This window comes from Phyllostomus discolor, chromosome 3, assembly GCF_004126475.2.
Source record: "Phyllostomus discolor isolate MPI-MPIP mPhyDis1 chromosome 3, mPhyDis1.pri.v3, whole genome shotgun sequence".
NCBI lineage: Eukaryota > Metazoa > Chordata > Mammalia > Chiroptera > Phyllostomidae > Phyllostomus > Phyllostomus discolor.
Window position 1 is genome coordinate 23,730,791 of NC_040905.2, and position 27,448 is coordinate 23,758,238.

The 27,448-nt window shown below is 44.2% G+C and overlaps 1 protein-coding gene across 1 annotated transcript in view; it reads right to left on the reverse strand.

The window, feature by feature from the left end:
- Positions 1-12,223: 12,223 nt before the first annotated feature.
- FBXL7 (F-box and leucine rich repeat protein 7) overlaps positions 12,224-27,448 on the reverse strand; it is a 336,987-nt gene continuing 321,762 nt past the window's right edge. The window contains exons 3-4 of the mRNA XM_028523311.2: positions 21,641-22,252; positions 12,224-15,559 (exon numbers count right to left, since the gene is read on the reverse strand). Coding sequence (XP_028379112.1) covers positions 14,823-15,559; positions 21,641-22,252 — 1,349 coding nt within the window. The 3' untranslated portion in view covers positions 12,224-14,822. The remainder of the gene's footprint in view (positions 15,560-21,640; positions 22,253-27,448) is intronic.

Consider the following 27,448-nt stretch of genomic DNA (forward strand, 5'->3'; position numbering starts at 1 on the left):
GATGGGGTGACTTCACTAACAAAAATTTATTTTCTTACCATTCTGGATGTTAGAAGTACAGGGTCAAGGTGTCCATAGGTTGTTGTTTTTTTTTTTCCTGAAAACTTTCTCCTGAGGCATTTTCTCCTTGTATCTTCAGTTGGTATTACTTATGTATATATCTGTGTCCAAATTTTCTCTTCTGATAAGGACAGCAGTCATGTTGGATTAGGGCCCGTCCTGATGAACTTGTTTGAAATTAATCACCACTGTAAAGATCCTGAACAAAATACAGTTCATTCTGACTCAGTGGTGGTTAGGATTCCAACATATGGGTTTTGCTGGGGGAGGATACAATTCAGATAGAACAAGTAGTGTCCTGGTTGAGTTAGAGGAAGGACGAATCTGAATCATCTCATGATTGTCAAGAAAGAACTCATATAAAAGACTGCATATTGCTCAGGATGCCAGAGGGATCAGCAAAGAGTTCTTTATTTTCAGTAGCGCCACAGGAACTGAGTGATGGTGCCAAGCTTTGGAGCTTGAGTCAAGAATCATTTACTCTTAGCAGAAGTTGGTATAATTTACTATTATTTGGAATATAAATCCTGCCTACTGCAAAAGGATTGGAGATGGTGTATAACTTTAAACATAATGAAAAAAAGCGAAAACAAGTAATCATATGAAACTTCAAGAGTGAATAGATATTACCAGTTACCTGGAGAAAACTAATGATTGATCCTTAATTATTTTCTGGATTTCCTGGAAACAAAGACAGAGTAATATACTAGATATGTCATTTTCATGGGCTGTTAAAAGAAAGCAGGCAAGCTTGCCTGGAGAGTGAATTTTTTCCCTGAAACTAAACCCAAGGAAAAATTTATTGCATGAGATATTTCACAGCAACTTGAGTGAATTAAGAGTGTCAGATGTTGAACAGGAGCAGTGGATCATAAAATAGATGCTTTCAAATAGGTTTAATGAAATTAATTATTTATAAGAAAAAGTCCTATCACACTTTAATGTTATAAGGGGAACATTTGGCATAATTCATATCTTTTGGGAAGTAAAATCCTTAGAAAAACCCCTTTTCCTTGTGATGTTTGGAGTGACTGACAGTGCAAAAAGGAAATGCTGAGATACTGCGTGAGCTACCATATTACAGCAGAGGCTGGTGATGAGTCTTTGGACATGAAACGGCATGTTTAGAGGTGATCTAGTTTGGGAGATGGGAAAAATTGAAGTGACTTTTCAAAAGAAAATGCAGAAATTTATTTTGTTGCACTTAATTTGTTTTCTTCTATTTCCTCCTCCTTTTTTTCCTCCTTTTCCTCCACTCCCTCCTCCTTCTCTTCCTTCTTTCTTCTCTTGGCTCCTGGCAGATAGATCAGAAGAGGTGATCAATGACATGACTAAATAAACAAGAGCTGAGCAGCTCTCAAGAATGGGATTCTATGTATTTGAGGTAGACAGCCTCCAAGATGGCCTCCCGATGAACCTGGACTCCTGGAATTCATGGCTGTTGTAGTTTCCTTCCACCTTGTATCGGAGTCAGTCTGTGTGACTAATAGGGTATAGCAGAAGTGATAGTATGTCACTTCAAGGCAGGGCCATTAAAGACACATGTCTCCGGCTTGCTATCTCTTATCCTCTTTCTTCGTCACTCACTCTGGGGGAAATCAGCTGCCATGTCCTGAGCAGCCCCATGGAGAGGCCCATGTGGTGCAGCTTCCTGCCAGTAGCCACTGAATGAAGTGGAAAGGGGGTCCTCCAGCCTGTCAAGCCTTCAGATGACCACAGCGCGGGCTGATATCTCACCGAGAGAACTTGAGCCAGAACCACTCAGCTCAGCTACTCCCAAGTTAAGTGAGATAAAGAACTTGTGATACAGTTCTATGACCCACAGAAACCGTGAGATAATAAATGTTAGTTGCTTTAAGTCGCCAAATTTGGGGGTGATTTGTGATCTGTAATAGGAATCTAATAACATTCAATTGCAAATTGTTTACACTGCTATCTAAAATAGACTCTCTACTTTCTTGGGCACTCACTTTCCCCTTTATCTACTTTAGTTTTCTTCATAGTCCTTATCGCTACATGATATTACATGACATCTTAGTTGTTCATTGTTTGTCTTCCTTTAAGCAAAGAAAGTTTCACAAGGGCAGGGAATTGTCTGTTCTGCTCATGTTGTCAGCACCTAAGAAAGTGCTTGGCACGTGTCGACATTCAGTCATCTTGGTTGAATAGTTTAAATGATTAACTAAGTCTTTGATACCTGTTGGCTCACAATGACTGAATTTTGGGAAGAGCAGTATCACCGGGAGGAACCACAGAAAAGATGGCCGGAGGGGACTTGCCAAGGACAGGATCAGCGAGAATCCAAAGCAGGTTGGTAACTGGAGGTGTCAAGTAGTCTCTGTGGCTTTCCAGAAACTTCTTTGGGAAGACAAATAACAGACAGTGACAACTTCAGCATTTCTATAAAGAGGTTTTATTGGGAGGCAAATCTGGTTGAAGATGAATTCCCATAGCCTCTCATGGAAGACTGACAAAAACTGAGGTGTCCATGAGAAAAGAGTGGTTTGATGGAGGGTTGGCTGGAGCCATTCTATGTATTATCTGCTCAAATTGCCAACGTAGGTAAATGAACCGACTTCCCCGCATGAACGTGACAGATGTTTGAGGTTTTTGTCACGTAGATAGCCCATGAAATAATGTCTAACTTTATTCTGTTGTCACTCCCAATAAAACGAGAGCTTGTTTCCATTAGCTTGGAGTCATCTTTTGATTTCTCTTTATCTCTCAATCTGCATTCAGTCTGCAGGCTAAGCCTTTTGGTGTTGTCTTCAAAACACACCCAGAATCTCACCACGTTCCCAAACCCTGGTCCAAACTATGCTCATCCCTCACCTGGACTGTTGCAATCGTTTTCTAGCTAATCTCCCTGCTTGTATCTTGTCACTGAAGTCTTTTTCCATACAAAACCTGAAGGTACTCTTTAAAAATATATACCAAATCATATCATCCCTTCTGTTTCAAAACCTCCAGTCTTCCTTGGAGTAAAAGCCAAATTCCTTGCTATGGCACCTGCTTCCCACAGCTATCCCATTACCTCTGCCACCCCATCTTTCACTTTCTTTGCCCCAGCCAATTTGTCCCCCTTTCAGTTTGTGGAGCAAACTAGCAGGGTCTTTGCTCCTGCCTCAAGGTCTTTGCACTTGCTGTTCCAGCTGCCTGGAATGCTATTCCTTTCTGGACATTTGCCTGGATAGCCACATCACCTGTTCCCTCGCCTCTTCAAGTCTTTTCTCTAATACCACCATTTCAGTGGAGACTCTTCTGACTGTTGTGTTAAATATTGAAACCTCTCCACTCTGTGCTCCTTATTCCCTTTCCCTGTTTTATTCTGCACCACAGAACTTCTCATCTTCATCCATATACACATTCTCTGCATACACACACACACACACACGTATATATATACATGCACACACAAAATTCATTTTATTATTTGTTGGCCTCCAACACGTAAGTGCGTCTCAAAATTTAATATGAGGATGCTATTAAAATGCAGAGTCTGAATATTTAATATCTCAAGTGTCGTTGCTGCTGCTGGTCCAGGAACCATAATATGAGAAGCAAGTTTCTACAACTGTGCTCTCCAATATAGCAGTCGCTAGCCACATATGCTCATTTCAATTTAAATTTATGAAAATTAATTACAATTTAATTCTCAGTTCTTCAGTCACAATAGCCACATTTCAGGAGCTCACGAACCACCCGTGATTGGTGGTTGTCCTATCAGCACAGATACAAAACATTTCATTACTACTGGAAGTTCAGCTAGATAGCCCTGCTCTAGAACCACTCTGTACAATATGGTAGTCACTAGCCACATGGGGCTGTTTGAATTTAAACTAATCAAAATTCAATAAAATTGGGAAGTCAGTTCCTTATCTGCACTAGCCATGCGTCAAGTACTGAATAACCACACATGGCCGGTGGCTGCTGTACAACAGAGATACAGAACATGTCTATCATCACAGAAAGTCCTGTCGGATAGGACACAGAATATAAGCTCCAGGAGGGCAGCGACTTCTGTGTGTCTTGTTCACTGCTCTATCTTCGGTGCCTAAAACAACAGGACCCACAGGTGGGCCTTCAAAAAACATTTATACTTTGGTCTTCCCTCAGTAGATGGCAGTATCTTGAGGAAGTAATTGTGATTGCCTTTGGCTATGTGTCCAACTGTTATTGCTGGAAGGCCATTATTACTAAACATTCCCTAGTCTGAATGTTTAGACCACTTCCCACTGTCCAGCTCCCGAGGGATGAATGTGCAGCAGGACAGGGCGGTACGCAAACTGGAAACTGGGCACAGGCAGAGCCGTTAGCCTCTCACTGGTGACTAGTCCTCCTTCTTGCTCAGAGAGAGAGAGCTCAGGGATGCTGCCTTTTACATTTTCACAGAAGAACTGCGAGAGTCAGCTTTCAAAGCCAGTCCCCCTGGTGTCCTTGAGCTCGTGCAAACTCTGATCTGAGCAAATATGCATTACGGTCCTTTCCATCTCCTTAAACATGGCTCCACACTTCCAGACAGGCCACTTTCTTTAAAAAAAGGATGCACTTCATTCTGAAATAGTAGCTAAGTATGACCTACATAACCAAGAGTTACTTTGACATCTTTAGAATATATCCCCCCTCCTCAGCCCTTTCATTGTGCCTTCACAGTCAGACCCGACTGCTCTGTAACAAAGAAAACACTAAGAGGATGCACATACAAAAATGCAGCTGTGTTCTTTGGAAATTGTTTCCCTAGAACTGTAGCTGGCTACTTCTGATTATCAATGGTATTCACCCTGCTGTATTTTTCCAGGAAAATAAATCTGGCTAGGGAATTTTAAAAATCAGTACAAAAGACACATTTCACTACTACTGCATTGGAAAAAATATTGTGTTTGGCAAAGGAGAGACTTTTGGATGCCATTAATAAATACCCTCATCGCTGGTCCCAGTAACTAGAACTGAGAGAAAAATCTAGGCCATGAAGTCTTGTCTGCATCCTAATTCAAATGGGTTATTTATCCCCTTGGCTTCTCCTACAGCGTTTCGATTTTATTGGCCGAGTCAAACATCTTTTTCTGTCCTCATTCCAACATCAGTAGAATATCTCTATTCTTTTATTCTTTTTAGTTGGCCAGACTGGCAGGATTTAGAATGATTTTGATAAAAACTGAGGGCAGATGCAATATTCAATATTTTTGATAGATGTGGTTCTCCTGTTGTTTTGTTTTGTTTTCTTGCCTTGAAGCTAATGTGTCTCCCAAAGCTAAATACAATCCTTAGCAAGTGAGAATTTCAAGAACGCCAGAAACTTTAATGAGATGGCAACAGTGCTGGGTACTCCCTGACCAAATATATTTATGTGTCAGTCTATCTGTCTATCTAACTTCTGTCTACCTACCTATTGTCTATCTTTAATGTGAAAACTAGATCACCACTTAAAATATGAATAATGGCAATACTTCTAAAGAGTAGGACCCCTCGAGCATTGCTGTTGTCATATCTTCTAATACAGAAATCAAGTGATTCTTCCAAACAGGAACAGAAAAACAATGGCAGACCCAAAAAGTAAATTCTGGACTGTTAAATCCTAATCTAACCTGACCATGTTATGAACAGGTAAAGGCAGCGCTTTCTCTTTATATCTAACAACAGGTGCTGGGCAGAGTTGGTCAGTGTGAGTTTGGGGCCTGAGGGTGAGGCGTTCTCTTTGCACAGAACCGCATTGAAGTTCTACCACCATGGCCACCCAGTGTCAAGAGGCGCTGTACTGGTGCCTAGTATAGACACCAGTATTACTTTAGAAAGCCCCTTGGAGATGTCCCAAGTGCTGGACCACGGCACATTCAGGGACACTTGGACACTTTTAATAAAGAAGATGAGAATGAAAGAACTGCCTCTGGGCTAAGTCTTTGGGCAGTCCTCTGTGCTTGGAGGTTAAAGGGGTGGGAGAGAGTGCAGGAGGTCTGGGATCGGGCCTGCAGGACGTTCCCCTCCGTGTTCTGACTGTGCGAAGTCAGAGGGATGGTGGCGTAAAGAAGGTTTCTGGAGGTGCTCAGATGCGCACAAATCTTACTGAAGTTAGCGGCTTGATCCAAACTTCAAGCAAACTCAAATTTATCCCAATACTAATGATATTTTGAAATAAAAGCAGTATCTAGAGGTCTTCTATTACATGATCCGTATGTTTTGGACTCATTACAACCCCGGAGGAACAGTATTTATGTAAAGCGGTGGTCCCGGCTGGTGTACCTGTGGCACAGGCAACTGAAGTGTGAAATTTCCAATTCCAATCCTTTCCACCGAAGTTGGCACACTTCTAAAATGAAAATTAATGTTTTAAAAATTCAACTCTTTGCATTTCCAGTCCATTCCTGGACCTATAGAAACAATGTATTTGGGCATTAGAAACAAAGAAGGATCCCTTCAAACCCCTGACTCCTGTGATATTCTACCCGGAACAAACATCAGAAAGAACCTTGATGCATTTCTCTAAAGTGGCTCTTTGAAGCTGGTCAACCACATGGGCTGCAGTGCTTACCTTCAGTTTTATAACAGTTTTCAAGAGGCTTGTCCGTCCTTACTGATCCTTCTCCTGAGCGGCTCTGGATGTGAACAGAAACAAAATGTACCTTTGGAGATGCTGCCAAAGCAGAGCCACGCAGGAAAATGGGGAGGAAATGATGAGTGACCAGTAAACAGCTACAAATAGATCAGGAAGTAAAAGGCCCCCATTTTGCTTACAGGGATGGGGAAATTAAGACTCTGACTAGGGTTTGGGTCCACCTGCCAGCAGTGAGCAGGCTAATTCTGCAGCCTTTCAGACTGAAGCTTGTTAAATGTCCAGGATCCTCTCCCCCAAATCTCTGTGTCTCCGACAAATTCACTCTCGCATGCTGGCAGTGATGTGTTCTGCTGGGCATTAGGTTATCCCCCCTCAGCACTGTCGTCTGAGAAGTTCATTGAAATCACCACAGACTCTCCCCACTCCACCCTGAGCCACTTCTGAAAATGGGTACCACACAAAAGTGGCCCGTCCACCTAGTACAACTAAAAAAATGCAGAAGAAAGAAACATGCAGGACCCAAACCCGAATTTGTATTTCATCAGTGGCCGCAGAGAACCCAATGGGCAATGCTCTACAAGAGGAAATGGGTACATGAAACTTACCTCACTGAAGTCCAGAAAGAGTAACCTTAAAAAAAAGTTTTAAATGTTGCATTTGCTATTACCATAAGAATTACCAAGTGTTTCTTACTTTCAGCCAAAGGAGACGTTTGGTCTCATTTTCCCAAGGCCTTGGTTGGATTCCAGCTCCCACAAAGTGTGACATTGGGTTCCAAGGCCTGCAGAGCACTTTGCTACGAGTAGAATATGTTGCATTGTTTAGAAAATCAGATAAGAAAGGTCACGTTTCTTCCTGGCCAGAACAAGCTATTGGCTGTGAAGAAGTAGGCACTGGAGCTGGAGGCCACAGGCCAAAGAAGTTAGGTGAGGGAAGTTAAAGAAACAGAAACACTCAGCACCTGAGACAGTGTGGCTTTCCTTTTCATAAAAGCACAAGGCGCCGTTACATCACACGATCACCCTGAAGGTTATTTGGCCACCTGCATTTGGGATCGAGCACAGGTTTTAAAAGGGAGGGAGACTCTCCTGTGGCTGTGTGTGTATTTCCTGTGTGCGCTATTTTAAAAAGAAACATTACTCACACGAGGCCCCAGGCGATGGTACTGCGGGAAACAATACCCGCTTGGAAATCGGAGGGGACTCTGGTTTTCATTATGTGACTGAGAGGTCATTATTTGAATGCTCCTCTCTCTTTTTCTTTAAATCCACAGCCTCTTGGTCTCCAACCCTCCAGTGGGTCCATGGTCCATTATTCTTTGGGTGTTTTAATATTATAAACGTGGTGGAGGAGAGCCAACCGGAGTCTCACTGTACGACTAGCTAAGGGCAAGCCTTTGCCGCAGGGTCATCATTCATAAAGATCAAGTGGGTCGTAAATCACCCATTGGCCTGTGGTCGTAAGGAGAGCAAGAGAAATGGTCTGAATCCTGCCCCTCTGCTGCTTCTGCTGAGACAACGATTGGTTCAGCAAACTGATCTTTTCAGGGGCTTTTCCTAACTGGCAAGGGAGCATGAAAAACCAACATTTCTCACATTTCTCCATCATCAGGGGATGGGATTGCAGCCGGAGGAATTAATTGTACAGCTGAAATCCAAAGCATTTGTGCAGTTATTCTGGAAGTATGAAAAATGTAAACTTTTACAAAGGTAGTTATATCTACTTCAGTCTCCAGCTCCAAAAGAACAGCTGTGAGGTAAAATGAAGGCTGTTTATCAGTTGCCACCATGTTGTCCCTTTATCTAAGTTCTCATAAATGAAAAAGCCTATGACAGATTTGTCAAAATTGTTGTTGTTACAGTTGTCCCCATTTTTACCCCCATGACTCTCCCCTGCCCTGCCCGCGCCCCACCCACCACATTCAGTCCTCCCCTGGGGAGGACTCCCCTCTCCAACCCCCCACCCGCCACCCTGTTGTCTTTGTCCACAAGTCCTTTGTACTTCTTGCTCCTTGACTTGGGTCAATCATGAAATTTTTTTTTGTTAAACTTTATTTGTACAGGGCGGCCGTGTTCTTTAGCAGTTGGTGGTAACACTGGAGAAAAAAGAAGTACCAATTACTGGTTAATCATTCTAATTGGAAATCCTCTCCCCTGTATCTTTTGTGTGACTATCTGGAAGTGAGCTTAATAAGCCTACTGTGACTTGGGGAGACATCTGGGGTTCTGAGGATAATAATGAAAAATAATGAGGATAGTTACTTCCGACTGCAGCAAAACAGGGATTAAGAGCCTTCCTGCTACACTTTCTAATGGCTTTCATTGTTTAGTTTATTGTCACTGTGGGCAGATAATTTCATATTCACAACCCTGATAATATTTGAGGTTTCAAAGAAGCCATCCTTAGTGGGTTTACAAGTACAATCAATTTCTTGGTCATTTGAATGGCTATCTAATCAATCTTACTGGGACTATCTACTCTTTTGTAAATTACTAACATAGTCTAGTTTTCAATAATCAGACACAGTAAGTTGAGATACCTCAATTATTCTGACCATTACCATCATAAGTTCATAACAATTAGAATGATAGGAAAGAGCACCCATGTTGGCTGAAGAATCCAAGGACCACTGAGGGAGGGAGCTGCGGCCATCCTCTGCGTGAGCCCGATTCAGGGGAAATCTTGATTGCAGGTTCGAAGGCGTGTGGCATGTTTGAACTGTCACTGTTTCATATGCTGTTTGCGAGGACAGTCAAGGTGCTTTGAGGTCCTTAGAGCTTGTCCAAGAAATAAATGTTTCATTGTTATTTTCAGAGAATATTCTCACCCTTTAAAAATACTGTGTGTGTGTGTGAGTGAGAGAGAAAACATAAGGACTGGACATGAGTCTTATTCTATGGAATAACAGAACAAAACAGGACCTGCTATTTCCATATGACTAACTCCAGGCCATGACAAAGTTAACTTATAATTAATATTATGATACCATTAAGCTATGGTAGAAATTGCTTCATTAACTTCATCAAATATCTCCCTGAGTATGCCCCATGCAGGCTGTTTTGAACGTTTAAGTGCATCATGGCTTGTGATGCTCACCGTGTCCGAGTTATATAATCCGGCTCAAGGGTCTTCTCTGAGAGGAGTCCCTGAACTTCATCCCTCTCTCCATATGGTGATGAAAATGGTTTCTTTGGTAAATGCCACCAGAGTAAGATTCACAGTACCAGCACAGTGCCAGGCACACAGTAGGTGCTTAGCAAATGCTTGTTGGATGGATGAATGAATGTTGTCACTGTTGTTCTATTCCCCTTCCCACCCTCTGACTCATCACACGATGCCAGTTGATCCAAATTCCAATTAGAATATGGATACTTATCTTTCTTTTTATTCCAGATTCTGTCGTAATACCTGGTCAATGAACCTTCGTGAAAGGAGTTGAGGGTGCTGAGTACCATCTACTCCTTCAGAAGAAAAATGACTGGTATTCCCTGGGAATTCTTTGTTCATGAGTATTGATTTCAACTTCAGTCTCTATCATATGTTCATCATCGCATGGGCCAGGCCTGGTTTCAGGCAGGCTGATTTCATCAGTATAAAATTCAGTAGCTCATTGACTGTAACGAGAAACATTCTACAATATGGAAATGGCTAGTCTCGGAACTATTTAGGTCAAGGTTCTTGTTGTTTTTAATGATTCTTCAACGCCATCTTTTAGTACCTAGACGATGCTGTTTGCTGATATCTGAGCAACAATTTAAACTTCACGGTAGCCTCCCTGGGTGGTTCATGAGACTGGCATCCTAGCTGCAGGTATTTCCTGGGATAGTTCTGGAGATGCCACAAATGTGCTGTTGACAGGTGGGGACTGTTTCGTATTGAGTTCTTAAATGGAGAGGTTCTGTTCATCACATGTGGTTTCAAATGCAAGCTGATCTGTTGACTTGAAACAAACAAAAAAAGGCTTTAAAAAGGGACGTGTGGCTTTAGGAGATGGCAATGCACTCCAAGGGAAAAGAAGAGATCTCGAGGGTGCATTCCTGGTTGGGGTGTTCCCAATATGAGTGTCTCTGGAAGTATTTCCTCCCTCAGGTGAACGGCTTTGTGCACCTGGTGGACATCTTCATGAAATCCTCCTGCGCTGCTGCTGGGCAACTGGAGCTGCGCTTTGGCAAGTCCCAGCGACAACACCAGCATCCCCTGCACACAGCCGGTGATCGGCGCTCCCTCCCCCCGCCCCTCTCCTCCCTGGAATGGTAAGGACGGCTTCTGGTGTAGGGGTCAAAAAGAAGAAACCATTTGGCTCACAGCACATGGAAAACCAATTTGTTTCACAGATTTTCCACTTGAATATTTTCACTGCAATATTTACCTAAGTCTTTAAATGTTCTGTTTCCTTCTTCTACTGTCTATTCAGCATTTTATCAGAATAACTCCTCTCTCAACTAATCATGATCGTCAGCTATTGAACAAATGAACCGCATTTGGTGACTTCTCTGTGAAAATTTAGACCTGGTAAGCAATGTATTGTATTACTTTCCCCTTAAAAATACTCCATCTTTTGGTTCCATGTTGCATGCTCTTGGACCCCAAACTTCTTGAAAACTTGTCCTAATTCTGAACACATGTAAAGGGAAAATGCATTTAATTTACTGCTAGCCTTATTCTGAGATCTTGACAAGATGCGGGGGGCTACCTCAAGTTAATGCTCCAAGGAAGTTAGCAGCCCTGTTGGTTTATATGAGAGCCATTAAGCAGCTCAAACAGGGTGAGGAGGAGAGGGTTGAGGACAAATAGACTTAAAATCTATATCTCTTAAAGACTTTTTACTTGCTAAAGATGAAATTTGCCTTTCATCTGTCAGTACTTGCTTTCTGTCATATTGATTTCTCAGATATAAAGGTCTGAGTGAGTAGAGATTTGTCATTTCTCTTTTTCCAACTGATTGATAATTTTTCCTTTTAGGTCAAGTTGCCATATTATTCTTCCAGGTTTTAATGTTCTAAGACTTTTTAATTTTTTTAACTTGTAATAATTAATGGTCAACATAATTTTGAAGATTTCTCCAATGTTTGTAATCAGTGCCAGGAGAAGTATAATTTGTTACATAGTTACTTACCCATAATTCTGAAATCTAGAAAGATCTAAAAAAAAATAGAAGTTTTTAAAAAAATTTATGTTTGGCACAAATTAATTTGGTGACAGAACCTGACTTAAAGGGATGTAAGCTATTTAGTTTTCAATAATCTTATGCAGAAATATTAACACATGTAATGAGGGGTGCCATGCCAGGCTCTACTAGGCATGTTGCAAAGTATGCCACAGACAGCTTCCTAAAATGTGAAAAACTATGAATTCCAAAATATATCTGGCAAGTATAGAATTGAAGACCTGAACTAAACTGTGATGATAAAGACTTTTCACTTACTTGTTCATTTTCAGCCAAAGTCACTGAGCCAACGGAAGTGGAGAAACCAAGAATGCAACTTTATAGGGACGACAGACACAGTGATCCGGCTTGCTCTTGACTTTAACATAAGGCAAGTTTCTTGCCCACTTTTCAGTGTCTCATCTCAACACCAAGCTCTCTGGCCAGGATATTAAATGAGGCTTGACCCAATTACCAACATATTGCTTTATTTCTTGGTGGTAGTAAATTAAGGCTTTCTAGATTCATACAGCACGCAGTGATTTGAACATTAGGATAAAAAAAACAATGAGCATTCAATTTAGCAGAGGCAGGAAGGAAGCAATGTTTTAAAACAGATAAATTTCCTAGTGAGGCCTTTTGTTTGGTCTCTAAAAATCTGCTGAGCTATTTCCCCAGTAACCTCTGTCGGAGATTCACAGCCCAAGGGGAAGCAGAATGGAAAGGAAGATTGGGGGAAAGGGGGAAAGTGGGAGATGGTATGTGCTGGGCAATCAGTGTGAAAGTTGTCTTTGTCTCCTATTTGGAAGACAGTGTAGATGTTGTGGTCAGGTGGTGGTGATAAAAATACTTGCATTAGGACTCCCTTTCTCTGACTCAGGGAACCATTTGGGACCTCCCTTCTCATCCTGGGAGTATGAAAGCTGCTCACTTGGAAGCCCCCAGTGCCAAGGGTTAGGAACAATCCTTTGTGACTCTCAAATTCTAAAGCTTTAGACAAGGTCACAAATCACAGAGCAGGGGAATGTTACCTTCAACCCCTTTCATGATTCTAAGCTCTATGGCTATCACTAGGTACTATCTCCAGCCAAACAATTTACCTACCCCCTCCCTCTGCCCCCTGCCCCATGGACCTGATTGCATGTCTGACTTGTTGATTACGTTGACTGGAAGAAGACTGTATTTCACATGATACATGAAAGAAATCTCCTGGGCAGACACCACCTCACTCTACCTCCTTCCCAACAGAAGACAAAGGAACGCAGGGAGCCTACAGTGGGAGTGCAGTTGTCGAGCAGCGTGCAAGCTTGGTCTGAAACGAATTCCATGTGCTTGCCTTGCAGATGCAGAGGTTCTGGGTTTGGATGGTGGATGCTTTTAGAAAGAAAGGATGGGTGACTTGAACACTGACGAATGAGGGGCGTGGCCACAGAATAATTTGGGAAAGGTCACGTGTTTATTGACAAAAAGGCAACTCAATTTGATGAAAATATGCAATGGAATTTCTTCTGGCATCCTGATTTCACGTGAATGAGGCTAGCAAATGGACTGCTATCCAAATAGGAGCTTTAAAATTCATACTTGGCAATGACTTGAATGCTCTATTCCAGGGCTCTGGCTGGTAAACCAGTGCCTAAGCTCTATCAATGTGTTCCCTCTTCCATTGGTCTGGCATTTCCGAGAGAACAGGATTTGAACACCTGGAAGCCTGCCCTGTATTCTCTGACAGAGAACATGCAGACAGCCACAGGGGAAGGCACACAAAGTGGCAGTCTGCACAATTAAACGTTATGACTTAACCCCAACAGGCTTTATGTGATGAAGTCTGGATGCACAAAAAAATAAATAGATGAGAAAAGTAGAAATGTGATCGCAATGACAACGAACCGAGGTGTCTGTTCCTGTCAGCTGCAGGGCAGATGTGCACGCTGCAGACCTCGTGTGCATGGAGAGGAGTCAGGAAACCCTTACAGGACTGTGCTCTTTGGGGCCTTGCTTCTTAGTTAAAAATCATGAGGGATTTTCCTCCATTTGAAAACTCTCTATTTGAAAGATGAGCTTGACTGGCGGGTATGGGCTTTGCTGGGATTAGGGATTTCATGGTGGTATTAAGTGGGCTGCTGTAGCGGAGTGGGAGATGCCCAAGAGACTCACCCACACAAACAACCGGGAATGGGAGTGATACTCAGGTTGGAGTGAAGGACATGCAGGACACTGGTGTTGGCACTTTTGAATCTCCTGAAAGCATCCCTAGAATTTGCACCCTTGGAGGAGGTGGTAGATGCCCTGTGTGCTCTATGCCAAGGTACTTTCGTTTCGCTTATCAACATCTCAGTTTCCTCAATTCTGAGATGGGCATCAAGCTAAAACTCTTGGGCTGGATGGTCTCTGATTTAGTGCTGGAAACTAGAGCCCAGAGTGGTCAAGTATTTTGTCCAAGATCACAGAGCTCGTCAGTGCTAGATTGCAGGTCTCCCCTCCACTGTGCTGCTTGTTGAAAGAGATTCTTTTAGAAGGTTTCAAAGTACTTTGTATCTACCAGGTGCTGTGACATGAATTTGATAAGAATTTGCTGGGATGTAGGATTGAGGCGTGTGGTTTAGGCCAATTGAGCATAAGGAGGAGGGGAAGGTATGGGCGGAATTATCATTCTGATGATTTGATGATGCTGTTGTTGGAGGCAGAGGGATGGGGGAATGAGGGATGGGGTACAGAACCCCAGAAATGTGGTCAGGAGGAAACGGAGACAGAACAGGGTGTCTCCAACAACACGGAATCAGCTTTCTGAGGTACATCTGTGGTGTGAACAGAAACTGCTTGCAAATGACCCAAACAATAACACCGTTTACTGTAACAGAACTTTACCCTGCCCACCCCAGCCCCTTCCTTTCCATGACCTCTGCTGCCCCGGGCAATTAGAAAAAATAAAAGCCAGATGCCTAAGAACCTTCCTGGAAGAAAGAGCTGTTATGAGTGGGTGTCGGTGCTTACATATGCTGCTTTAGAAAAACACATTTCGCTTCGTTCATGTTTGTCTGAAAACAGCGCCGGGTAGGAGCTGTCCCTTCAGAAGAAGGCAGGGTTGGTGTGCTCGATGACGCAGCGCTTGCAGTGGCGCTTCACGAACCGCAAGGCCTCCACGGACACCTCGCAGTCCTGGACGTTGAGCAGCTGCAGATCGAAGCAGTTGGCCGCCACGATCTGCAGGCCTTGGCCCGTGATGCTCTCGCAGGACTTGAGGCTGAGCCGCTTGAGATTGAAGCAGTTCAGGGCTAGGCACTCCAGCCCCGTGTCAGAGACCAGAGGGCACTTGCCGATGTCCAGGGACTTGAGTTTGGTGCAGTTCTTGGCAAGGTACTCCACGCCGTGGTCCGTTATGCCCTCGCAGCCCCTCGCGTTGAGGTAGCGCAGCTTGCTGCAGTACTTGGCGACATAGCGGATGCCCACGTCGGTGACGCGGCCACAGTGCGCGATGCTGAGGTACCGCAGGCGGGACTCCAGCTTGGCAATCTCCCGCAGGCCAAAGTCGCTGACGAAGCGACAGTCGCTGACGCTCAGCTCCTTGATGGACGTGCAGTAGATCATCAGGTAGCGGAGGCCCTCGTCGGTGAGGCGGACGCAACGGCGCAGGTACAGGTGGGTCAGCTGCGTGCAGTGTGCCGCGATGGTGTGCAGGCCCTCATCCTCCAGCACAAAGCAGTCGGTCATGTCCAGGTAGCGGATGGAAATCTGTTTACCATGCAAGGGGGACAGTTTAATGGAGGCCTCCCGGGTCAAGCTGATGCAGGTCACTTTGGAGCACCCTACACAGAGAGACAGAACACACGCTCAGGGCAACCGCCAGGAATGGGGTGGTGAGCTCACCCCTGGATGAGGCATGACAGATTCCTGCCCTCCTCCCAAGCCCAATACCCATGTTACCCCTTTTTTACCTAACCTCTACAAAGAAGGAGAGCAAGAATGGGTTCTCTGTGGTGATTGATTTTTTTTTAACTACTTTGGGGCTTAAGGGGATTCACAGGCTTTAGAATCAGAAAGATGATGGCTCCAATTCCAGACTATCACTAGTTGTCACACATGAGGCAAATCAAGCCTTCTGAGTATTTCCTTTGTCTTAAAATGGGGACAATGACATTCCCTGAAAGGTGGCTGTGAAGAAGAAATGAGACATTTGTGTAAATATCTTGCTTTGGTCCTTGCATGTTCTGGAAGCTCAATAAAGGTTAGTTTTCCCCTGCAATGGTCTGTTGCAATGGCCTGGGAGCTTGCTGGTCCAAAGAAGTATTATATGTAAAAGAAGCCTTGGCCTTGGCCTTGGTTTGGCAGAAGGAGCTCTGATTGGGAGTCACACATGTTTCAAGTCTATTTTTTATGGCCTCAGGCAAGAGGCTTAACTTTTCTGTCTCAAGACTTTCCTTATAACATGGGAATCAACAGGAGGTGTGCCTCTAGCTTAGGGAAATAATGAGGATGCACAACCAGAAAATGGACAGGGATGTACTCCGGAAACTCTCTGGGAAATACATGTGGTTAGTAGTCTAACAAGGTGACCATCTGGGGATTCAATTCAACTCTCCTGGGTAAAGAAGGAGTAATTGTGTCATCTGGATTATTGTTCTAGCCCCTCTGCCAGTCTCCCTGCCCTGCCTTACCCCAACCGTCTGGTCTCCTCACAGCTGCCAGACAGATTATAGAAAGGAGAACTGCAATCATGTCACTCTGCTCACAGCCCTTAGATGGCACCCATTTCACTCCCGGTGTAAAATATAAAGCCTCAGAGGGCCTCAGGACCCACAGCCTGGGCACTCTGACCCACCTCTTTCCTCACTCCTTGGACCCCACCGGCCTTCTTGCTACTTTGCACACTCCTCACACATCTTCTTGCCTCAGGGTCGTGCACTGGACAGGGCTGCCCCAGGTCTGCAGGGACCCACCCCCACTTTCTTTGGTCTCCGAGCACAGGTCAGTTTGCTGGACAATTCTACCCTCCCCTGCCTGACTCCCTTTCATTTTCAGCAGTCTCTATCACTTTGTGGCATTCTATATTTATTTGTTCACTTTCGTATTTGCTGTCCCCACTCTGGAACGTCAGCTTCTGATAAAAGGGACTCTGGGCTGTTCACTGCTATATCCTTCGCACCTGGGTCATAGCTGGTGCTCACTGGATACCTGTAGAATGAATGAATGAGTGGTCTGTGGAGTGAATAGAGTCTTCCACAGGAAGATCAGATAGGATAATCCAATTTCCAACATTTAAATGTCCTCAGGAATTCGACCCAGGCTGATGTATATCTATATCGAAAAATAGTTGTCTACTTTATTACAATGCATTTCATGTGTGTGGAATTATGAAGTCTATAAAGTGTTTTTATAAAATGTTTTCTTTACCAGATTTTTAAAACAATCCATTTTACAGATAAGGAAATTAAGTTCAAGAAGATATCTTTGGATGCCTCTCTACACATTGTTTTTAACCCTTCTTCCCCTAAGAACATGTGTGTGTATAAAATATACATATATACACTACATATAATTATTACATATTTATATACCATATGAAATATTTTATTGTGTAATTCAGCTCACTCTATATTACCATGTAAAATGTACACAGTATATTCTAGTATGTAAAGAATTCATATGCACAGTCCATATATTATATAAACAAATGCATATGTATACATAGTTCGTTTCACTGCACGGACTGCTCACTTTCTCTCTGCCCTGTCCGAGTCCCTCCGGCAGATCTTAAGCTGGGTGCCTCACCTCCGGCACCTCTGTGCTTTCTTGCTCAAGTATTATCCAAGGCTTCCAAGCAGCTGCATAATAGCGCTAACTGGGACTTTCCTCCCACCTCCTGGCAGGCTGCCCAGGAAACTCATGTAAAATTCAGGTCCTGGGAGAAACGAGATTCAAAAGCCACGTGCTACCAAGTCAAAGAATTCAGGAAGGAGTAAAGGATACAATGCAGCACCAGAGAACAAAAAAGCAACTCATCAGAGGCTCCCTGCACAGTTCCAGTGGGCTCCCTGGTTTAGTAGAAGGTGGTCGGTACCTCTCAACTTTGGCTTTGAAATCTTCCTTTGTTTTGAGTTTCTTTTTCTAGATGAACTCTGATCCTGCTGACACTGACTCTGTATGTCCACAGTAGTGGCTGCCCGTCTGTGATGCCAGTGAAGGCACTTTGTTTCTCAAGAATGTATGGTAAACTTTGTTCCTAAATGCTTAGTTGTTTTGCTATTTTTATACATATGTATTTTAAATATCAAGCAAAATTTGTTGCCCTACAGAAATGATACTGTATACATGTTGGGAACTGCCCTGACTGGTATCAGAAGCTGTAACCCCTGCCTAGGCTAAGGCCAAGGGAACGCCCTTGGAACCATAAGACAGCAAGGAGACAAAAGCTTATCTCCCTGGCAGGAGCGCTGCTTCATTCATAACTGAACCCCAAAGCTTGGTCGGTTAGCCAAAGACGGGTAAGATTCCCCAAGGGGGGAATGATCTAAGACAGGCACGATCACTTGGGAGACCCCCCAAAAGAAGGACTTTGGGGGTTGCAGCAAAAGGGGGTGATGGACCCTTGCTCCTTGGCTTTGACATAGCCTGAGTTCTCATCGCCTGGAAGAAAATCTCCTTATCTCTTGGTTGCCTTAGTTCCTGTGCCTTAGTTCAGGCTTAGTACCTAAGCCTGAAACAATGACAGGGTGGTGCAGCTCTGTGCTGAACAGGGCGGATTCCCCGGGTGATCAGGCCTAAGAAAGAACATGTAAATTACTGTGAAACCTCCTTTGTTTAGAATGCTCTCAGATGAATGAGAAGGGTCCAAGGAGGAAGTTAGTTTGTTCCTCAAAGTCTTACAGCTCTTTGACCCCGACTCAAAATAGACCGGCAGAGTTCCTTGTTTTCTATAGTTCCTTACTTCCTCCTAATGAGTACTGTACTTGAATTATTATGCAAAATGAGCCCAATAAAAGCAGGTTTGGACAGTAAATCGGCGCGCTCCCCACTAGAGGGGGTGGCCACTCCGTCCCTACTTCCCCACAGAAACTAGTCTGTCTCTGTGCATGTTTTTTCTCGCGTGTTTTCATCGACCCATCCACAGTGTTCCGTGATCACTGCTGGCCGGTGACCCACGCATCATATATGGGCCAAGGAAATACATGCTTTGTTGTTGAAAATTAGTTCCAAATTTAATGAAATACTAGTTTAGCTCAGTTTTCATAAAGAAACTATTTCGACAAGTTTATTTTCAATCAATAATTTTACATTTTAACTTTAGCTTTAATACTTACAGATGTGTTGAGTTTGGATTGAAAAGACATTGGTCCATGGCTCAGCAGGTAGTATCTGTGGCTAGCTTGGGCATTCATACATTACAGACATAGAGAGAACCTTAAAAGTCATCCCGTTTAACCTTTATTTTTTAAAGGTGAGACATCCCAGGCTCAGTGAGACTAGGGCAAAGTTTCTCGACTCTTGATCCACTGTTGCTTATGTTTCTCTGGAGAGCTCTGATTAAACATTTATAAAAGGTAAAATGTGATAATTAAAAAAAAAACCCACTATAGCTAGTTACAGGAATTTTCACGGGCTTGAAAAGATAGCTTTCAAGGTGGGCATTTCCTGGTCTGCACTGCTGGAGACCGGAGAGGCAGCCTCACGTCCTTGGGGGCAATTAAGATCCAGACCAGCAATGAGTTGCTACAGTCAAGCCTATTGCCTTTGAGAAGGTGGCCAGCATCAGAGTCCAGCTGGAAAAACCAAGGAGAACAAGGCACAGGTGAAATCACCTGCGGCAGCCCTCTGGCTGCTCCCTGTACCAATATAACCATTTCCAGATTCCCTCAGAAATGAGGGCACCTTTCAGGGGTAAGTGTTACATTCCTCCTTATGGCTTGTTGGATCTTTTAAGCCCATCTACCTGAAAACCCTCCCCCTCGGCCCCATGTCTGAAATTCTGTGCTCTTGGTGAATTACAGGGTCCTCTTGTTTTCATTTTTATGCATACATACCACAGGAAGGGTTTTGGGAGACATGTGAGGACCTATACAAATACAGGGTCCAGCACAAATAATGCCTTTTTTAATTACAAAATCTTTTATTACAAAATCATCAGCATGTAATTCTATAATATAACAATATCACACTGAAGCACACCATATAACATTTTAGGTGAATTATTCAAATTAAAACTATAAATTATGAGACCCATATTATTACCCTACCAACCATGCTCAAGCAGGCGTTACTTCTGCTAAACCCTATATATTTGGATCTGCAAATCAGTCAGATTGGTATAGAGGAGGGGCATCCAGACTGACACAACGGTTAGCCAAAGAGGCCATGCAGGACCCACTCGCTCAAGCTAGAAGCCCAGGAATTTCCATTCTCAAGTGGCCAAGGTAGTGTTTGCACTGAATTTCAGCAGGACTCCAAACGACAGGGCACAATTATGTGCAGCCTGTACTAAGGTTGCCTGGGGAGTCCCTTTAATGAAGATGGGGATTCCAAAAATAAATCATTTCCTCATCAGAGAAAGGAAAAGAAAATGAGGTGTTTATAAAAGAGGCCCATAATGCCCAGAATCTTAGAATGTAAAAGAGTCCAATCCCCTGCCTTTTTTTTTTAAACCCAAGACGAAACACATCTAGAGAAAGCTGTGAATTGTCCCAGTTCACAAGGTTTTGAAATAAGTTTCCACCACATCACAGTGCTTTCTCTTTCCAGAATTCCTTGGAGGAAAAAATGTAAGAAAATCTCTTCGTTTCCTGCTTCTTTATGCCAATGGCTGCTCGCAACTGAACATATGGTTACTATGGTTTTGTACTGAAGCCAGCCGAAGAGGGGAGCAAAGAGTTGCTTGCCAGCAAGGGAAAGAATCTGCACAAAATAATTGACTGTCATCTGAAATATTTTCAGATGTCGGCTTGCGAAAGAGAGAGCAAGCTGAGAGAGCTGGCTTTTACCTCAGGTTTTCTCAGAGGGTGTCCCGGGCCTCAGGTGCTTGTAAATCCTGAATTCTGTTTATTCGCCCATCACCGTGCTTCTTACTTCTTGACCCTCCCCCAACCATCCCTGCTGCTGTGGCTCATGCTGCTCACTTCTTTAACTCCCTGATGCATCTTACACAGCTCAGCCCCTCATCTTCCCACCGGGCAGCAGAGGAGATAAAGGGAGGCTGGGAGGCTGAGAGTCTGGCCGGATCCACGTCTGGCGCCAAAGTGTGAGTCTGGGTTTAAATTCTTCCTGCCTGAGAGAGGTTTTTGAGCAAAGCAGCCATGCTGGGATTCCCTCAACTTTTAAAAGAACTAAAAGCCCCACTCCATAGGCCTTACCTTTGGCCTATGTAATTGAGAACTCTGCTGAAGAAAAGATACAGAATCAACCCGCAGGGGAGGCGGGTGGGGTGAGATGTAAGGAGACACTCGCCCCCAGCACCCCCAGAGCTGCTCTTGGGCTCTGTAGAACGGAAACCTAGGGATGTAGGGGTGGTTTTAAACTCCACGTGCCTGAGTGAGACACTTGGTCCCTATTTACATCAGATAGGGTACTCAGTTCCCATCATCTGTGGTTACTCCGAAATGACTGTGAGAGTTACGGGGAGGAAAGACATTTAAAAGTCATGCTAACTTAAAGTGCCAGATAAGAAGATGCCTCTAAATTCTTCTAAGAAGTTGACATCATTTGATGGAAGAGATACCTCTGGCCTCCAGGGTCCTGATCACACAGAGACAGTTTCTCTGGAAGTCGGCTCCTTTCACACCCACCCTCCGTCTTTGATGGTTACCAAGAGGTGGCCCCTCCCAAGTGGTAATGTCATCTACTGCTTTGGGGCGGCGCCTTGGGAAGGCCTCACTGGTTGGAGGCTGGTTGCCCTTTACCTGACACATCCAGGTGCTCCAGGTTGGGGCAGAGGGACACCACGTCAAAGACAGCCTCGTTGGAGATATTGTAGCAGCCTGAGACTTCCAGGCGCCTCAGTTCTGGGCAGCACTGGGCAATGGTGTAAAGCCCTCTGTCCGTGAGCCGCCGGCAGCCACTGACAGTTACGGTTTCCAGCATGAGACAGACGTTGGGTGTGTCCTGGCACAGCCTGCGGGTCAGCACCTTGAGGGCGCGGTCCACGTTGATGGTCTCGCCCGTCAGGCGGATAGTCCTCCAGAGGCGCGGGTCCCAGGCCAGGTTGTACCAGCGGCGGCACACGCGGGCGCAGCGGCACAGCTGGTTGGTGGGCAGGAAGGAGAAGATCTGGACCATGGAGTGGTCCGGGAGCCGCTCTATGCTGGCCTGCTCCTTCTGGGGTTTGGAGGCCAGCCGGATGAGCGGGTGGGTGAGGCGGGTCGGGGGCGGGGAGTGGACCAGGGCCACAGTCTCTCCGGTGATGGAGGATGAGGAGGTGGACGAACCCCTTCCATTCTGAAATCCGGGCAGGTTCGGTGGACATATCAAGGCTGGGCTGGGCGTGCTCAGTGTGCGCATGCTCAGGTCGGAGTCTGGCAAAGGACAGAGAGCAAAGGGTTAATGATGGCCCCAGCGGAGCCCTAGAAGGAGGCAAGTGCCTGGTGATACTCTCATTCCACTGATACCCATCCTGGGCAGACCCTGCTGAATCTGTCACCAGAGGCAGGAACTCATGCAAGTTTCACCAGTTCCAGAAAGGGGCTCATCCTCTGTATCAGGGGTGAGGGGGGGTGTGGGGGGTGGGGAGGTAGGCAAACTTTTCTGTAAGGGGCCAGATATGAAATACTGGGGGTATCGCGGGCCACATGGGCTCCGGCTCTGTGGCAATTACTCAACCCTGCCAGTTGTGCATAAAGCTGCCATGAACAACATGTAAAAACAGGCGTGGTAGTTGCAATAAAATTTGTTTTATGAGAGCGAACCAGCTGGATTTGGCCTGAGGGTCATAGTTTGCTGACCTCTGACCTGCATGAATGGCGATTGTCTAAATGGCACAACTTCAAAGTTTCATTATTTCTACTCTGGGAGGAGCCTTCATAGATTATGAACACAACTGATTTAATTTTTTAATTATATTTTGGTTAGGCAAAAAAACATGCTTCATTTACAAACGAGGAGAAGGAATTTCAGAAAGGAAGTCTGGCCAGTGGGGATAAAAAGGTTCCTGTCTTTGCCCTCACCGGGGTCCCTAGCGTCCAGCCCCCCGTCTTTTGGTAACTGCATCCCAAACTGTGGGGCCCCGGGTCTGTGGAGAACCCCCTCTTTTGCTACATTTCAGATGGTACTTCCAGGCCCAGGATATCTGTGACAATATTTATTTTTCCTTCTTAACAACCCCTTCCCTTTGCATTTGAATAATTCGAGTCATATTTTGTTCCTTGGAACCAGACAGCTCACTTGATGAGGACACAGTGGCTTTTAAGTTTATGAGGGGTTATGTTCTTCAGAAAACTATTATAGGGAGTCTGCTCATTTCATATCTCCCCCACCTCTCTATGTATGTGTGAGAAAGAGTGTACTCTCCATAAATATATATTTTACATTGTAGGTGGATATATTTATCTAAGAAGTCATTCATTCTCTCTAAATATGTTTATATATTTTATATACCTCACACACACACACACACACAGACAAAAAGAGATTTTTTTCCCTCCAAAATATAGATTTTTTTCATCTGTGACGCAGTGAGTTGGACTAGATGATTTCTAAGTCATTTCCAGTTCCAGTTATAGCTCTAAAGACTTAAAAATTCTATCCTTGTATGTTTTTCCACATTTCATACCTTGGGAATTTTCTAACACTCATTTTTTTCAAAGAACTTCCAGTAATAACATATAACATAAAATTCTGACACCTAAATTTCCACTGGTTGCCTATTTGTAGTTTTCATACCCAAATACTTTTTTAACCCAACAATTTTTTCTATTAATTTACTGCTTTCTAACCTAACACTGCAAATGTCCTTCACCTGTCCACAACTTTGCTCATGGAGCCTCTTTGCATCACTGCCTGCCTCTACCCACTCTGTCTGCCTCTTGAAATACAAACACCTTTTGCAACTGAGCACAAAGGCCTCCTTCTCTAAGAACATCTTCCTGGTGTCTTCGAGAAATAATTAATTCCTTCCTTTTTGAATCCCCACTCTTTGTTATACAGGCATTTGTACATTTATCGTTCCCTAATGCGCTTGATTGTATTCTTTTTATCAAGCTTGCATCCCTCCCTGTACCCCCACACCCTTTGTCATATGATTTGCAGCTTCTCCCAGGCAGGGTATATTTCCTTGGTCTAGTGATACTGGGCTTGGCCCCGTGGCTTGCTTTGGCCAGTGAATTCCAAGGAATGTGATTTGCCCAAAGCCATTGGTATGGTTGGGCTCGCCCTCTGGTGCTTTTCTATTACAATGAAAAAAAACCATGCCTGGCTAGTCCACTGATATGAGGATGAGGAAAGGGCCCTGGAGCAGGCAGAGTTGGCCCCAATCTGCTGCTGAGAGCCAAGCTCATGCAAGCCCAGCTGGGGGCAACCAATGCCCAGACGAGACACAGGTATGTGTGCTAAAATACTGAGCCGGGGACTGATTTGTTACACAGCATTCCTACCTTCTATTACATTAAAAATGTCTTTCAACAAGGATTAAATCCCTTTTTATGTGTGCCCTGGCAGTATCTGACATGGCTTATGGTACAAACTAGGTACACATGAATGTATGTAATTGAATGAAAATACTTACAGGTCCAGAAACAAATAATTTATAGCTCAGCATGTATTTTTCTTTGGCAGGTAGTATACATACTGCATTTTAAATTATTCACTAGAAAAGAAACATGTACTTTTCCCTTTTGCAATCAGCTCAAATGAATAATAAAATTTTAAGGAAAAACATAAGTTAGGGATTTCAAAACTGCCATCCAAGCTACCACGGTAGTTGTGAACTCCAAGAACTGCCTCTGAAGTTGAGTTTTTGTTAGGCAGGGACAATTTATTTTGGGCCAGGAGGGAAAGGCAATCTTGGACTTCCAGCTCTGACATTTTAGCAGCTGCAAAGGGTCTGAAATCTCCCTCCTGCCTGCTTAAATTCTATTCATCTTGAAAGAGAAGACATCTGACAGTGCTCCAAGGGGACCAGTATAGCTTGAATAGGCCCTGAGCGATGAAATATACTTATGGCGGGAGTGGAGGTGGAGGCCTGGAGCCCGCCTCTTTCAGGGATTCACTTATGTTCACTCTTTGATGCTCCTGGCCCTAAGGGGATAGTGGGAGCGCACCCTCAGTGCCTAGCACTGCTGAGCATTCAGGAATGCTTTCTGTTTTTCCTTTCTTTCTTTCCTTTGTCAACCACCATAGCTTAGTAGTCATGGAATTCACATTCAGAGAGCAATGGCAGCCTGACACATCTATGAGGAGCATTCTGTGCTCGGGAGGACTCAGGAGCATGACAATAGCTCTTCTGCTCTCCTGTCCAGAGCGTAGCAGCAGAACTCTCGGCAGTCATTCCTGGTTGCTCCACACTGCTCACTGAAGTGGGGAGACAAGCAGCGGAGACAGGAGATTTCGACCTGAAGAACTGGATGTCTCATTCACTAGAGTATACGCCAAGATTGTTCTGTTCTTTTCTCCTTACTCTTTAGCAGATCAATAACCCTTTATTGGAGCAACTTGGAGAATTTTTGAAAGGATATGATTTGTCATCATTGAATAAATAGCATCTGATAATTAAAATTAATAAAGAATGATGAGTAATGTGATGGCCTGGATGTTTATAACCCAGTCAAATTCTTATGGAACTCCTAACCCCTATGGTGTTACTGGTGGATGGTTGGTTGGGGCCTGGGGAGTCTCCCTGCCTGGCCAAGATGGTGGCAGGGGAAAGGTCTTACACTGAACACATGCGAGGCTAACAAGATAATTGGTAGAGGGAAAAGCGCTCCTCCTCACCTTCCAGTACCAGTGAGGGGTGGGACCAGGGAAAGGCAGGCACATGTGCTATAGAAGTCATAATGGTAGCAGGGGAAGGTTCTGGACCAAAGAAGCCTCTCAGTCTAGCCTGTGGAAAGATGGGATTGGTTGGGAAGAGGACCCACCCAAAGCAGGAGAAAGCACCTGGTCTGTCCTGAGTGTAAGCAAATATAATCCCAGGGGAACAAAGAAATGCCCTCTGGCTCTTGCTTGCTGGTTAATGTCTTGCACTGGCACAGTGCACTGAGTGGGCCTCAGCAGCCACATGGCCCATGGCCTCCAGAAGGGTCTCTCTCTCTCGCTTTCTCTCTTCCCACCTGGTTTGCATGCTCTCTGGCCTGGGAGTATGTGACCTTGAGGCCCTAGCAGCTGCCTGGCTCATGGTCTCTAGGAAGGAGCCTGAAATGGACAGCAATCGGGAACCAGCTAAGCTAACTGGATGCCCACTGAGTAGCCACCTGCCTGCTCCAAAGGACTGCACTTTAATTTGGAGCAGAAACTCTGGATACTGGTTTGTGTCTTGGTGTTGCTGAGGAGGTGGTTTGAGACAGGAGTCCGCCATTCTCCCAGATCGCATAGCACCCGAGTAAAAGCCCTTTCCTTTTGCACCAACATCTGCCTCACAAGTTTGACTTTTGGGGCAACAGGCAGCCAAGCCTCTGTCTTCTCTGTTTGGTAACAACAGTGATGGTGTCAGAAGGTGGGGCTTTGGGGAGCTGATTAGGTCATGAGGGTGCAGTCCTCCTTGATGCGATTATGTCCTAATGAAAGAGACCCCAGAGAGCTCCCTGTCCCTTCTGCCATGGGAGGATGCAGTGAGAAGACCACTGACTCTGAGGAAGCAAGTGTCTCCAGACACCAAAGCTGCCAGTGTTTTGACATTGAGCTTCCCAGCAACCAGGACTGTGAGAAATAAATTTCTGTTGCTTATAAGCCACCCAGTCCATGCTATTTTGCTACAGCAGCCCAAATGGACTAAGACAAGCAACAATAATTTACCTAAATATATAATACATATATTTATATAAATATAAAAATTTAATGTGCCTTATGTATATCTGTATTATACATATTTAATATTATATATTTAGTATATACTTATATAAATATAAACATAAAACATATATATTTACTCCAAATACACACACACATATTTTAATTTAGAAATAAACACTATTATGAATGAAATATGCATGTCTGCCACACAGTCTTTCTTACCCTTTGATACTAGGAGCTATTTATTGCCATTAGGTATGATCGATGAAAACAGAAGTGTTTCAAATAAAACTATCAAGAATCCCAGAATGTAAATGTCTGTATACTAGGAAAATAAAGCACGGCTTCACATTCCAAACACGGATCACATCCACCAACCAAGTAGGAGGTTTCAGTTGCGCAGGGGATTGTAGAAAGACCTACTGCTCTCTTTATACACGGTTTTCTCTCCTGTGTCTCTGTCAGAGGGCCAGTAGCTAAGTGGACATTGGCAATAGCTGCTGATTTTTCTGATAGAGTTTAGAAACAAGGATGCTGATGCCTGATCGCTGGATACACACTTGGAGTAGACAGGGTCTAAGACAAGTACTGAGATGAGAGAAAAAAGCTGGGGCCTCCTTCCTGGCTTTATGACATTGCAACATAAACAGAAGCAGAAAGAAAAAAAATATGGGTTTAGAATATTTTGGAGGCATGAACCTACTTTCATATCTGAATACCTATTCCAAGCAAAACTCTACCTCCATAATTTTTTGAGGGTAAAGTCAGCC